Consider the following 15,617-nt stretch of genomic DNA (forward strand, 5'->3'; position numbering starts at 1 on the left):
AGCAATTTTCCTTGTAGGAGGATGTCAGGAGGTTTCTTGGAGCAGGGGAAGTTGAGATGGGTCTTTGTGGACAGGAATGAAGTCTACAACCAGGCATGGAGAAAGGGTATCCCAGGGACCAAAGCCTTCTGTGGAGCCACTGAAGATGCAGGCTGGTTCTGGAACTCTCTCTCTGTTTGAAGTAGTGGGGCCACAAGGAAGAGAACATGTTAGGGAGGGGAAGCCTGAGTACTGAGGTAGAGAAGGAAGGAACCTAGCCAGAGGCAGAGACTGACAAGGCTGGTACAGGCAGAGAATGGTGCCAACGATTAGGGAAAGAGTTGGCATGAGAGCAGGGCAGGGGGTCATCCCTGGATAGGAGGCAGGAGCAAGAGGTGTATGGATCACGAGGATGCAGAGATCTTCTGGGAGCAAAGGAAGAACGTGGTTCATAGGCTTACGATGATTTTCTAAAGTGAGGGCATTTGAGAGATTGGAAAATATTTAGAATGTCATAAGGAGCAAAAAAGACTTAGCGCATCTAATTTATCTTACATACTACTTTGTTTCACAAAAAAAAAAAAAAAAAGGATTATGGAGAGACCCTCCACCAATACTCCCAAAAGAGCGGCATGTTAATTTAAATGCTTTGGTAAAACAGTGCAGTGAAGCTTTTAGCTGCTCCTTTGAGTTATCTGTTTGGTCAGTTTGGATTTTCACATATATGGAGTTTTCTTCAAAAAAAGTACTCTCCTGTTATCACTGAGTACACAACAGAAATAGAATCAAGCAGGGGCTCACTAAGGCTGTCTTTGTGTTTGTGCAAAGGTGATGTCAGAAGCTTTCAAAGATTCATGGTAGCCAAGAGAGAGAAGGAACCTAAGTGTCCATCAACTGATGAATGGAGAAAGAACGCACGGCATATATATACAACGGAGTACTATCCAGTCTTCAAAATGAAGGAGATTCCATCATTTGTGACAATATGGATAAACCTGAAGACATTATGTTAAGTGAAATAAACCAGGCACAGAATGATAAATACCGTATGATCTCACTTACATGTGTAATCTAAAACTATGGACTGCATAGAAGCAGAGAATAGGATGGTGGTTACCAGGGCTGTTGGGGGTGGAGGGTGGGGGCTGAGAGAAGGCCTGGGGAAATGTTGGCCAAAGGATACAAAATTTCAGTTGAACAGGAGGAATAAATTCAAGAGAATCTATGTATAACATGGCAATTATAGTTAATAATAATGTATACTTAAAAGTTGCTAAGCGACTAGATTTTAGGTATTCTAATTACTGAAAATATGACAAATATGTGAGGTAATGCATATGTTAATTAGCTTGATATAGCCATTTCCAATGTATACACATTTCAAAACATGTTGTATACCATAAATATATACAATTGTTGTCAGCTAAAAAAAAAATTCCACCCATTGCAGGTTTCCTCCCTAAGCATTCCTTTAAACAAGATAGTTCTTTACTACCCTTATTTTTATTCCTTGTCTGAGCTACAAATGGGCATTTTAAAGGTTTAGGCAGTGCTGACTGAAAAACAAATAAAGTAAAGGGGAAAGAGAGGAAGCAAAGTTAACATAGAAAGTCGGGCAACATGGTGAAACCCCGTCTCTACTAAAAATACAAAAATCAGCTGGGCGTGTTGACGTGTGCCTGTAATCCCAGCTACTTGGGAGGCTGAAGCAGGAGAACTGCTTGAACCTAGGAGGCGGAGGTTGCAGTGAACTGAGATCATGCCACTGCACTCCAGCCTGGGCAACAGAGCAAGACTCCATCTCGGGGGTGTAGGGGAAAGAAAGTCATGCAAAAATAGATCTCTGCTCCCCGCTACGCTCATAACTCCCAAGCGTGGTTGTTATGCCCAGCATTACCTGAACAATTGTTCCAGAGGATGAGGAAGCTCTGTCTTCTTCTATGTCCTTGTCATGCTTCCAAAGTGAAGACCAAGACTGAGGAGATGGCTCTGCCTTCTCATCTCCATTCTGTCACAGTAATCGATTGGTTAGCAAAAGGAAGAGCTTCCCTTCCTGTCATAACTGGCGCCCTACTCACCCACCTCTTTTATACCAGATTCAACTTATCAGGCAGTGTAACCAGAGCCCTTTATTGCAGCCCTCCCCCATTTTTTTAATCTGTATTTTTTGCTAACTATATCATGTTTACAAATGTAGCTGCTCTTCCTAAAGCCTAGAAAATACTTTTAAAAGTAGGGGCTCATGTCACACGAAGGAAATCTTTAAAATGGTGCTTTTAGGAACTTAATCTGCTTTGGTCAATGTAACCTTAAATGGTATCTTTGAGGCCAGGTACTGTGACTCACACCCGTAATCCCAGCACTTTGGGAGGCTGAAGTGCGAGGATCACTTGAGGCCAGGAGTTGGAGGTTGCAGTGAGCACCACTACACTCTAGCTTGGGCAACAGAGTGAGATCCTGTCGCTAAATAAATATTTAAAAATACATAACAGTTAGAAAAATTAAAATGCTATCTTTAAAATTACAGCCTCATGGGTATAAGAAAAAAAGTTCAACATCACTAAACACCAGGGAAATGCAAATTAAAACCACAGTGAGATACTACTTTACACCTGTTAGAATGGCTTATATCAAAAAGATAAAAAAATAACAAGTGGTCATGAGGATGTGGAGAAAATAGAACCCCTGAATACTGTCGGTGGGAATGTAAATTGGTACAGTATCGAGGTTCCTCAAAAAATTAAAAATAGAACCAGCAATCCCACTACTGAGTATATATCCAAAGGAAAAAACTCAGTATGTCAAAGAGATGTCTGCACTCCCATGTTCAATGCAGCACTGTTCACAACAACCAAGATACAGAATTAACCTAAGTGTCAACCAACAAAAGAAAGGATAAAGAAAATGTGGTTATATATACATAGTGAAATACTATTTGGCCTTAAAAAATAAGGAAGTTCTGTCATTTGCAACAACATGGGTAAATTTAGAGGATCTTCTGTTAAATGAAATAATCCAGGCACAGAAGGACACATACCACATCATCTCCCTTCTATGTGGAATGTAAAAAAAAAAAACAAAAAACTCATAGAAGCAGAGAATAAAACAATGGTTACCAGCGACCAGGGATTACAAAAATGTTTGTCAACGAGCATTAAAAAAAGGGCACAGGAGGAATAAGTTCAAGGGATCTTTTGTATATCATGGTGATTATAGTTAATATATGTTTGAAAATCACGGAGAGTGTAGATTTTAAGTGTTCTCATTATCAAAAAAAAATGGTATGTGAGGTAATGTGTATGTTAATTAGCTCAATTTAGCCATTCCACAATGCATATATACATATACTGTATCAAAACATCATACATATCATAAATATATTATAATTTTTTTTCAGACTGAGTTTGCTCTTGTCACCCAGGCTGGAGTGCAATGGCATCATCTTGGCTCACTGCAACCTCTGCCTCCTGGGTTCAAGTGATTCTCCTGCCTCAGCCTCCCGAGTAGGGGGGACTGTAGGCGCATGCCACCACACCCAGCAAATTTTTTTGAATGTATACAATTTTTACCTGTCAATTTTTTTTTTTTTTTAATCACAGCTTGATGAACACGTGCTTTTTTGTTGCTGTCAAAGACAACACTATAAACAAAAGCTCAGAAGCAAATACACGTTTCAAATTAACATCGTACTGAAGTCACTCTTTCTGGTCCCTGGTCCCTCCATTATTCTCTGCCATGAAGGGGTATAAGTTGTCTGATGGTCACAGAGCACAGTAAAGTTTAACTCTTCCTTGTCACAGTTCCACCATGTCCTAGCGACACACTCTAGGATAAGAGGTCTGTTTTGTGTGACAGTGGAGCTACTTAACCATCTATAAAATGAGCCCAAAAAGTGTCTGGTGGTTACGTGCGAGTCACAAAAACTGTAAGTTGCTTCAATTTTCTTCCTTTTGTCATAACACCCATTGCAACTTATTTTTTCAAGTATGAAATGGAAACTGATGTCAGAAAAGACAACTGAAAATGTCTCATTCAACCAGTTACAATTAAGTAGTACAAATTCTTAGTATGAGTTGCTAACACAACTCTCTGTGTCATTGGAAACACTGTTTTAGACCAAAAGAGTAATTGAAATGTGGAAAAATACAGTTCTAAAAATGAGACCAGGAGTGCCAAACAAACAGCATGCTCTCAAAACTTCAGAGAAAGTCCTCAGAAATCAGGATACTACAGAGAACTTCTTCACCTTCTCCCGTATGCCAACGAGAGTGCCTGAATTACATTCATCTCACTCTTACATGGTGAAGTAGGTTTCCATACACTTAAACATTAATAACATAAGAGAACTACTTCAATCATACTTTTAAAATATCAACATTAATTTTAAAAATTCTTATGTTTCCATTCACTTTAAGATCTTTTCATTGACTTCTTTTAGAGGCCTGGCTCTAACAAACTTTAACAAGAAAATCATTTCCCTTACTTCGCTCTTCACGGAACTTTCTTCCACCTCTTCCTCGACTGCTGCCAGGTAAGACATGGAGCCTCTTCTGTTCAACTGAAAGGCACAGCACAAGAATACCTGCAGTCTGCTTGCCAGTCAACATCACCAAGATCCCTGTCTGGCTGCATTTTTATGTAGCTAATTTTTTATTCACTATATTGAAGATGCCCACTCCTACAAGGAGGCTCTGTCTCCTGCTCCATTCAGCTCCTCCAGCCAGATATCCCAAGTCAGTCAAACCTTAGGTCTTGACATTTTCATGGCCCCCTGTGGCCCCTCATCAAACAATTAAAGAATGTGATTCATTGATGTGAATGCAGAGAAGACTTAGGCACTGGGCCCTTCTTAAGTCTGTAAAGGGCTGACTTTCTGTATGAAGATACTTCAAAGTGAGGCTAGATCGATCTACCTGTGAAATTTTATAAGTGTGTCCTAAAGTAATTCAGGTGTTAAGAATTCTGAGTGGAGTCCAGAACAGGCACACCCTGAGGATTTATATTCACTAGTAAACAACTTCAGGTTGAGTATTTCCACTTTTAAAAATTCCTTTACTACAAGCCATAGATATAGATGCCACAGTTCGTTCAGGTGGAAAACACTATCCATTAATGCTCTTGTGGAGTGTGGGGCCGGCATTAACCTAAAGTCATACTCACCTTCCGCTCAGAAGCATCCCTCTCCGCCACTCCACCCTCCTCTGATGCTACAGCTGGCAGCCTATCTCTTTCTACTTCTTCTTGTTCTTGCTTCAAATGCTGGTGAAGGTTTAGTACGGTGGCCTTCAGGTCCACCAACAGGTCTTCTTTTTTTTGGTTCAAACTCAGAATCTGTTTTTCCATATCTTCGATTTCTCCCTGTGTAGAAAGAGTGTTTGCATAGGTTTGAGAAGTCTGAGGCCTCTGCGGGCCCAGAACAGCCTGCTTCCTTTGGTACAAGGGCTGAAGATTTTTCTCTGCTGTTTGGTTTACAAAGCCAGAAGCTAGTCTCTGGTACAGTATAGCTCCTTTCCATCCTGGCTGCATTTCCAAAGGTCCTGTGTAGGGTTTACAAGCTATAGGATGCCTCAGCCTTACCAGAGACCTTGTGAATCAGAATCCCTGGGGGTTAAGCCAAAGCGTGGAAACTTGTAACATGCTCCACAGATGACTATGGTGTGTGGCCAGGGTTGGGAGCTACTGCTCCAGTGGCTAGCTACAGGACTGAGAGAACCAGGATCCACAGGGGAGGGCCCAGGAGTCTGCACACTAACCAACACCACACAAGTGCCTTATGCATACTTCCCATTGTGTCCCAAAGCATATTAAAAATGCATGTCCCCAGGAGACATGTCTCATGTCTCTCCAGGAAATTCTTAAGCAGACTAACATTTGGGAACCACTGAGAGAAAATGAAGATAGAAATCTCATTCTTTTATTATCATCTCTGAAGACTTCTTTGGTATTACTAAATTCATTTTTTTTTAAAGCACAGTCTATTCTGCGCAATCATTTACTTTTTCTACAGTAAAATCTTCCTACTAAATAAGAATAAACAAATAAGGGTACCATGTAGTATAACTTATTATGGGAATGATGGACAGATGATCCCAACCTTCATAATGTTACTTTTAACATTTGTATTACTGACATGTGCAAATAAAATTTCTTATACATGGCAGACATGCAGATGCCCAGTGTCTGTCTGAGATGATTATAGGATTATAGATTGTTAGATTTGGAAGAAATAGCAGGTGACAAATACACTAACATCCTCCTCTCTAGCACCTCTGAGAGATGTCATTCAACTTGCCTGAGATCCTGAAGTGAGTGCTGCATCAGAAGCAGCCTGCTCCTTTTTAGAAAACCTTCTTGTGTTTGAAATTTGTTCCTAATATATTCCTCAAACCCCTATTCTTTCCTCCTTTTTTCTTCCTTTCTTGCTGTTGGTTCATCCACCCACCATTCTACAGATAGTCACAGAAGCATTAATTTTCTTACAGAACAGAGAAACGTAATCTGTCTCCACCTGCAAGATAGAGTTCTAAAGGCCAAAGAAAGAAGGTGATTTGTCCAAAGCTGCAGCTAGCATGCAGCAGAGCATAGGCCTGGGCTTTCTCCTGGCTCTACTGCACACATTCCTATGCCAATACCCCTATTGTGTCTGAAGTCAAAATTTCTGTGATTGATTTGGGAAATAACAGTTGTTTGACTTAAATCTGAGTTGGCTGTATTTTGTGTTCCATTTTCAATAAACACTAAACTTTAGAAGTACACTGCCTCCCGACAAGAGCGATACTGTAGCCACTAGAGTAACAGAAACAGAGTAGAGGCACAGTCCTACATGGAGCAGCTGCTCTCAAAGCAGCATCTGCAGACCCCTGGCCACAGTCCATAAGGTCCAGATCATTTTCATTACACTAAAATGCTATTTGCCTTTTATACTGTGCTGACATTTGCACTGATGGCATAAAAGCAATGGTGGGTAAAACTACTGGCACCTTATATGAATCAAGGCACGTACGCCAAGTATATTAGTTGTTACTGGGTTCTTCACTTTGATGTATTTATAGTAAAAAAATTTCCATTTTCCTTAAGAATGTCCTTGATAAAAATATGTGTCTTAGTTTATTTGTGCTGCCATAACAGAATATCTGTGACTGGGTAATTTATAAAGAACAGAAATTTATTTCTCACAGTTCTGGAGACTGGGAAGTCCAGGATCAAAGTACTGGGGGGTTTGGTGTCGGGTGAGGGCTGTTCTCTGTTTCCAAGATGGTGCATTGAACACTACATCTTCCTGAAGGGAGGCTTGTCATGTTCTCACATGGCACAAAGCAGAAGGGCAAAAATGGGTGAATTCCCTCCCTCAAGCCCTTTTCAGGGGGCACCTAATCCCATTCATGAGGGAGGAGCCCTCATGACTCAATCACCTCCCAAAGGCCACACCTCCCGATACTGCTGTGTTGGTGATCAAGTTTCAACATGAATAAAAATGTTGGGGGGGCGGGCAACATTTTTTGGGAGGACAAAAACATTCAAACCACAGCAGTATATATTTTCACTATTCTTTGTGAAAAAACAGAAAGTATGCATATGGCACTTCCGCTGCATGCGAAGGGCCAATGGCTGAGAAAAAGCACTTATGCTACTGTTTGAGTTGTAAGCTGAACTATCCTTTTTATTCACAGAACACTATTTTCACTTGAAAAAAAAAAGCCAGCTGATCAACTGTATTGCTTTCCTTAAATACTAAAAGATTTTTTTCTGAAGAGATAGGTGTTAATTTAACAAGTACGATTCAAAGAAATATTGACTCTTGAAATGTGTCAACATTTAGAAGATCCGCATAACTCAATCAGGATTCTCCAAGGGATTGAACGTGATGTTATAAAATCATGCAATGTTAGAAGATCCATTCGAAGTACAAAGTAAACCAGTAAATTTTAATGTAAGAACATATAAAGTTCATTGACATGGGTTCGGATTCCATTTTACAAATAATATGTAATTTGCACTTGTTGGGTTTTTGTATAGTTTCAAAGAAAAATGTCCACAATTATTCAAAAGGACTATTAAAATATCCCTCCATCTTCCAAGTGCATGTCTTTGAGAGGTTGTATTGTCTTCGCATACTTAAAAAAAAACTACATGCCTCAACAGATCAAATGCAGAAACATAAGAATCTGTCTATTAGGTGGGTGCCAAAGTAATAATGGTTTTTGTCATACTTTCAATGAGAAAACTGGAATTACTTTTGCACTCACCTAATATTAAACCAGATATTAAAGAGATTACAGATACATAAAACAATGTCACTCTTCTCATTACTATTTGTTTTAGAAAATATAACTACTTAAAAAAATGTTATTTCTGCTCCAGCCTGGGTAACACAGTGAGACCTCATCTCTAAAAAAAAAATAAGAATAATAAAAATAGTTATTCCTATTAAAATACAGTGGGTTTATTATTGTTGCTTAAAAACTAAATGAATGTTTTTACATTTGTGAGTTTTAATTTCGTTATCAATGGATATAATTCATATAAACAAAAGCTCTTTGGGGTCCCTGATTTTTTAGCATAGGGGAAGTCTAATATTTTTACAATATTGAGTCTTTATTACTGATTGGGAATTATTGATCCACCATTTAACAGCTGTGTCATCTTGTACTCTCCTGTACTTCACTGTAGATGTCAAATCACTTGCCCCAGGTCTCACAGCTGGCAAGTAGTGTTATCTTCCTTTGAGTACCATATTAATTGCTTGTCTGCATCAATTTGATGGCAAGAAAAAAAGCAGCGCTCTATTACTCCTACCATACAATCAGGTTTTTTGTTGTTGTTGTTGTTTATGGAAATGTTACTTCAAAAACAAAGACTGAAAAAACCTAGCAATAGGTTATCATGCAAACCATTGTAACTGAATCCACATGACACTGTTAATTCTGACATATGGTAATATGTTAGTATGGCAATACTGCTTAGAATATGGAATTCTTCATTACTACAGTATTCAGGGTCTTCACTGCTGAAGGCCAGCCTGCCCACACTGCCTGACTCTATCCCAGAAAGTCAGGTTGTCCAAATATCCTGTATTATATCAGGTTCTTTGGTACTAGAGCAAATTCAGATCAAAACGCATCAAGCTGATGCCAAGGGCACTTAAAAAGCCCTCCAATAAAGAAGGAGATGTGGCAGCCCTGGCTCAGTTTTTGGGGTTAGGGCTGCCCAGGCTACAAACGGATAAGGCTTCTCTTGATTAAACATCAGGGGCTAAAATTTTATCACTTTTTAGTAATGATAATTACATAATCATCTATTTTATGAAATAGGGATGGAAAGTAAACACACACAGAAATACCTTCAATTGTTACAGAGAAATAGGAACTTACACTGTACCACTAGAAAGGCAACTAGACACCAAAGCCTTAGTAAGTATTAAATAAATGGACAGATGGACAAATGAAACATACCTTTATGAATGAAAGAAACATACCTGTAGTTGTGGCAGCTTGGCAGCTTGGTCTGGTGACATATGTTCAAGGGAGAACTGAGCTGAATAATTATTTAAGATCTGTTTCAAATTTTCTATTTCTTCATCACATTCATTGGTCTGTTTTATGACTACCTATAAAATAACCCCCACAAAAAAGAATATTTGTCATAATCTAAGCAGATTAATGGACTATTTTCATTGTTTAGCTCCACAGAAGTTTTAATCACTCACGGCAAATATGCACCCATTGAGATTTCAATAGGACGTGGTAGCCTAAACAGAGAGAAGAATGTTTGCAAAGCTGACACCTGATCTTCTTGCTCTACTAGATGCCAGAGCACCTTGGGCAGTGCTTAAAGTACAAGTCTCACTGGACACACCTTTGCTCTTAAGTATTTCCAGTCCAGTGGGTTTATTCTGGAAAGCATTTTATGGCATGTTAACATAAAGTTGCTAACTTTTGAGAACTTACTGACAAGTCACATACACCATTTTAATACATATTCCATGGGGGGGGGGGGGGCAGGCTTTCCGCATAGAAAGGTGACATAACTGATTCAGACAGAACAGAGCATGTGATGTCAGTGATGATGGGTTTTCCCGGTCCAGACTCATCTTCACCTGGTACCCCTTGGGATCAGTGATGTGTATTTTATGAGTAAGAGGCTGAGGGTTCAAGAACATTCTGAATTTGCAGAATAAGGCAAAACTAACCAGAACAATACCTGGCATCTAGTGTTAGGGGAGCAGCAAAGCTCTGACCTATCTGGGGACTAAATAGTACGATTAAATATGATGAAAAACAAAGAAACAGACTTCAAAAGAAAAACTAGATACTTCTTTGGTATGCTACATAGTGAAGCAAAATGCCTTTTAAAACTACAAAGTTTCTAGCCAACACGGAATTCTTCCTTGTATTTTCTTTAATATTTAACCATAATTTTAGCTGTAGGCTGGAAATGAATAACTATGTTCACTGTGCACATCTGCTCCCCAGCCCTCAATAATGAACTACATCCTGTTACTCCCCACAAAAGTAATTTGTCTTATTTTCTACAACGAGGGCACTTACAACATCTAAAGTAGAAATCAAAGGAAATGTACCATATTCTAACGATTGTCATCACCACTGTCTTCCTTAGCTTTGAAATATCTGAGGGGACATCTGATTGCCACCAGCACAATGAGATGGAAAATTTGAGCAGCCCAGTTTGATACCTAACTTGGCACAAAATAGAACTTCCTCTTCTATTTCACCCCTTTCATCTGTGAAGAAGCCACTTGAAAGCATAGTTAGGACTGTGGCTTTCTTCTTCTGACCAGGAGACCAATAAAGCACAAAAGGATGAAAATAATAGATCAAATTATATATTTTTTTCTTCTCTTTATATTATTACAAGATAGTACATTGAGTGCTAGAGCTTCTTTCTCTCTGTGGGTGTTATAGAATGACATCATTGACCAGTAGCCAGACCAGAGAAACTGAGTTAAGACTCAAACCAGAGAGTACAGTCTCCTCAAACCTTAGGAGAACAAAGTGGCCACCAAAATGTACATGAAATTTAACAGGGATTAAAACACAGTCATTTTTCTTCTTATAACCAGAAGGCCGTCACGAAAAATGAAAAATAACCCCTACAGTGACCCATCTAATCAGGAAAGGCAACATGCAGGAGGTCGATGGAGAGGGTTGGAAGTCAGTGCAGACTTTCTGTAACTTTCTCTTCTTGTGGGAATTCCTTGATCTAGGAATACAAACTAAAGATTATTCCTAACTAATGATGATTCCTGATGGAGACTAGTGATTTAACAAAACCCAACCACTACCACCACAATACAAAACCCCTCTGGGAAGAAGATGAAAAATATCAGCCCTCAATATGCAGAAATGACACCAGGAGTTTAGAAACTCAAATTATTGCTCCATGTGTACATACATTAACCTCTACACAAGTGAACTCTGTGGTCTTTCAGCAGGTCACTTAGCCCTGACGCCGATTTCCTTATCTGTAAAAAGAAAGATGATAAAGTACCTACTCTGCCTACATCACATGCTTGGTAACGAGAAAGTCAATAGGAGAGTGACTGAGATGAATAAAGAGATTACTATGGTGATGACTACTTTACAGATCTGTTGGCCTCAGGGGCTGCAAATGCCTTGTTCAGGTTTGACTCTCTTCCCACAGAATTTTGCCCTTGTAGGTCTTTAACAACTGTGGAATGAAATTAAATAGACCATAACTATGTTTTAATATCTTCAACCAGAACAAGGCTAAGAAGTGAGAAAAATAACCTTAGCTCCATTTGAGCATGAAGATATGCTTTTATATTAAATGCCACCTCCTATAATAATAGGATAATAATGAATTTCAATTAGAAGTGAAAACCAAACCAGCTTTTGGTGAACATTCTCATCCAGTAAGTTGGCTGTCATCAGAAACTGCTTACCTTTAATAACTCATTTTGTTCTTGAGTCACATTTTCCAATAGTTTTATATCTTGTAAAAGCTGATTTGTCCGCTGAAACACAGGGAGAGGTTTCATTCCTGTCTGCGGCAACCTCAGTTCCACTTGGTAAGACACTATCTCAGCGATGGTTTTCTTCATGGGACGTATATTTTCAAGTATGACCTTAATTACATAAGAGGAGCATGTTACAGAAATGAAAAGACAATGGTCACTGTTAAATTTAATTATTCACAATTAAAATATGGTATAGTTTTTATAGTTCCCATTTTTAAAACTATTTCTTAGCTCAGATTGAAAAGAACTATTGGCCGGGCGCGGTGGCTCAAGCCTGTAATCCCAGCACTTTGGGAGGCCGAGACGGGTGGATCACGAGGTCAGGAGATCGAGACCATCCTGGCTAACACGGTGAAACCCCGTCTCTACTAAAAAAATACAAAAAACTAGCCGGGCGAGGTGGCAGGCGCCTGTAGTCCCAGCCACTCGGGAGGCTGAGGCAGGAGAATGGCGTAAACCCGGGAGGCGGAGCTTGCAGTGAGCTGAGATCCGGCCACTGCACTCCAGCCTGGGCGACAGAGCGAGACTCCGTCTCAAAAAAAAAAAAAAAAAAAAAAAGAAAAGAACTATTATATCACTTGTGATCCGGGAGTTGACAGTCTCAGGAAAGAATAACTAGCTCAAGAGTAACCTACCAATACTCAATTACGCATTTGGACAACTTTTTCTTCCTTTTCTCCCTCCACTTTCTGTGTAGAACTGGCGTTCTGCTGTGTATATTGTCACTAGGCAGTGAGCAATGTAAGGGCAGGTACTGCCTCTCACTTTTGTAGCAACTACACCTACCACAGGGCTTCCCGCATAGTAGGCCCTCAAAAATGCTTATTGACTTGAACAGAACTGTCCTGCATGAGTCCCAGGAGTATAATTATATTTTGCTTTAATAACTTCTGATCCATAGAAATCTGGATTTATGTAACCAATATATTAGAAGAGATTACTCACTGTACTAAGTTATATTTCATATAATATCATTTCATTTAATCCTTACAACCCCTCGAGAGGTAAGTATCCTAACCTCCAATTCACAGGTGAGGAAATTGGGTTCACAGAAGTTAGAAGATCCAGGTAAGCTTAGTGTGTTAAGAGGCAGAGCTGGGAACAGAATCCAGGCCTCCCTGGTCCTCAACCACATGCTCTCAATGACTAGGCTGAGCAGGGGATCAACATTTGCCTGCTGTTTAGTCATGTCCCAGCTCCTCTGTCAGGGGCTCTATTTACATTACAATTGGCCAATGTAATCACCTCAGTACCAGTGCACAGATATGAAAGACAATCCAAAAACCATTAATTACTCAAAGTCATGCAGTGAGCAGTCTAGCTGGGGCTGGAACCCAGTTCGGCCTGAATTAGGTGCTCAAGCCCTTGAGTTTGATTTAAATGAAAAAATAACCTATAGGAAAATTATCTTTACATAGGTGGTACTACAACTATGATTTAAATATACAGTTATAGTTATTCCCATCAATTTCCCAACCTTATTTTGCTATTACTCTGGTAAGACTAAATGCTTTTTTAAATCACATTATATTCTATTTTGAAAAAGACATAATAAGTATCACAAGAAAATACTTTAAATAATAATCTATGCTTACCTCCCCATGTTTAAGATGTTCTTCAGGTGAAAAATCAAATATTTCTTTTGATAATAGGATAGTTTTGATTTTTGAAACTTTTTTTTCCATTGATTTTACTTCAGATTCAATAGCAACCACATCCTAGAATTTCAGAAGAACACACTGATGCAATATATATTGTATATTAATCATCTATAAAACACAGTTTATTGGCATTAATTCTATTCTCTTATTTAGCCAAATAATGTCTGCTATCTATACCTCTTAAAAACTAACCACACACTATAGATAAATAATATTCACCATTTTCTTTCCTTTTTTTCTTTTTTCTTTTTTTCTGAGACAGAGTTTCACTCTTGTCACCCAGGCTGGAGTGCAATGTCGCGATCTCTGCTCACTGCAACCTCCGCCTCCCAGGTTCAAGCCATTCTCCTGCCTCAGCCTCCTGAATAGCTACGGGTTACAGGCACGTGCCACCATGCCCAGTTAATTTTTATATTTTTAGTAGAGACGGGGTTTCACCATGTTGGCCAGGCTGGTCTCCAACTCCCGACCGCAGGTGATCCACCTGCCTCAGCCTCCCAAAGTGCTGGGATTACAGATGTGAGCACCGCGCCCGGCCAGTGCTCACCACTTCCAATATAAATGTTAATCTATTAATAGCACACCGCAATACAAAGCATTGCTTATATACCTTCTGGACTAAAGCTCACCATATGGCCAATTTTAAATTACTCATACTATGAGATCAAAGGTCATACACACTGAAATCAACTTTTTTTTAACTCTTCAGATTTATCTTTGGAATATATTTAAAGACTTGAAAACAGGTAGGTGTGACATTCTAAAAACTCCCACCACCTTAAGTAAAATGATAAAGTCACCCTTGGAAAACGAACACACAGGAGCTAGAAAAGGGTGAGGACTTTTTCACTAACCCCTTAATAAACTGTTGCCAAGTGGAGTGTCACTGAGTTATTTTATAACCTACTCAGATTAATTTAAACAATGGATCATTTGTCCAGTGGTTATTCTCTCATCAGTATCAACATTCAGAACCTGGCCAAGAATCTTCAAGTGAAATGCTGCAAAAATAAGTAAAGTATGCTGCAAAACCTACACACTGAAGTCCACACAACCATAAGAGAGCCTAAGGCAGATCTACTGTGCCAATAAGGAATGGTTAATAATGAAGGAGATTTAAAAATGACATAAAAAAAGACAGGGTATCAAATTATAGCAGTCTGGAGCTATTCAATATAGGAACCAACAAATATCCTATTTTATCTTATTTTATTTTTGAGAGGGAGTTTTGCTCCTTTTGCCCAGGCTAGGGCGCAAGGGCACGATCTCGGCACTCTGCAACCTCCACCTCCTGAGTTCAAGTTATTCTCCTGTCTCAGCCTCCGAGTAGCTGGGATTACAGGCGCCTGCCACCACACCCGGCTAATTTTGTTTTTTTGTTTATTTTTTGAGACGGAGTCTCACTCTGTCACCCAGGCTGGAGTGCAGTGGCACAATCTCAGCTCACTGCAAGCTCCACCTCCCGGGTTGACACCATCCTCTTGACTCAGTCTTCCGAGTAGCTGGGACTACAGGCGCCCGCCACCACGCTCAGTTAATTTTTTGTATTTTTAGTAGAGACGGGACTTCACCGTGTTAGCTAGGATGGTCTTGATCTCCTGACCTCGTGATCTGCCCTCCTCGGCCTCCCAAAGTGCTGCGATTACAGGCGTGAGCCACTGCACCCGGCTTAATTTTGTACTTTAAGTAGTGACGGGGTTTCGCCATGTTGGCCAGGCAGGTCTCGAACTCCTGACCTCAGGTGATCTGCCCACCTCGGCCTGCCAAAGTGCTGGGATTATAGGCGTGAGCCATCGCGCCTGGCCAGGGACCAACAAAACTTCATAAGAAAATGAAGCAGTATGTACAATAGCTGTTTATACTGATATCTCCAAATTATGAGGAAAAGTTAAATTACATGGACATTATTCTGTGTACCTACTATTTAAGAAGGTAATAGAATTACACAATGTATTTTAGGGTAATTTTCATCAAAAATT

General features: G+C 39.6%; 1 protein-coding gene across 14 annotated transcripts in view; it reads right to left on the bottom strand.

Annotated features, from left to right (window-relative positions):
• The window catches only part of SYNE2 (spectrin repeat containing nuclear envelope protein 2), a 392,481-nt gene that overhangs the window by 127,407 nt on the left and 249,457 nt on the right, over positions 1-15,617 (bottom strand). For all 14 annotated transcript variants that reach the window (XM_030929921.1, XM_030929916.1, XM_030929913.1 and 11 more), the window contains 6 exons: positions 13,573-13,695; positions 11,903-12,085; positions 9,455-9,586; positions 5,140-5,337; positions 4,463-4,537; positions 1,877-1,987 (listed from right to left, as the gene is read on the bottom strand). In XM_030929921.1, the coding sequence (XP_030785781.1) occupies positions 1,877-1,987; positions 4,463-4,537; positions 5,140-5,337; positions 9,455-9,586; positions 11,903-12,085; positions 13,573-13,695 (822 nt within the window). The remainder of the gene's footprint in view (positions 1-1,876; positions 1,988-4,462; positions 4,538-5,139; positions 5,338-9,454; positions 9,587-11,902; positions 12,086-13,572; positions 13,696-15,617) is intronic.

Source organism: Rhinopithecus roxellana, chromosome 5 (genome assembly GCF_007565055.1).
Source record: "Rhinopithecus roxellana isolate Shanxi Qingling chromosome 5, ASM756505v1, whole genome shotgun sequence".
NCBI classification, from domain to species: domain Eukaryota; kingdom Metazoa; phylum Chordata; class Mammalia; order Primates; family Cercopithecidae; genus Rhinopithecus; species Rhinopithecus roxellana.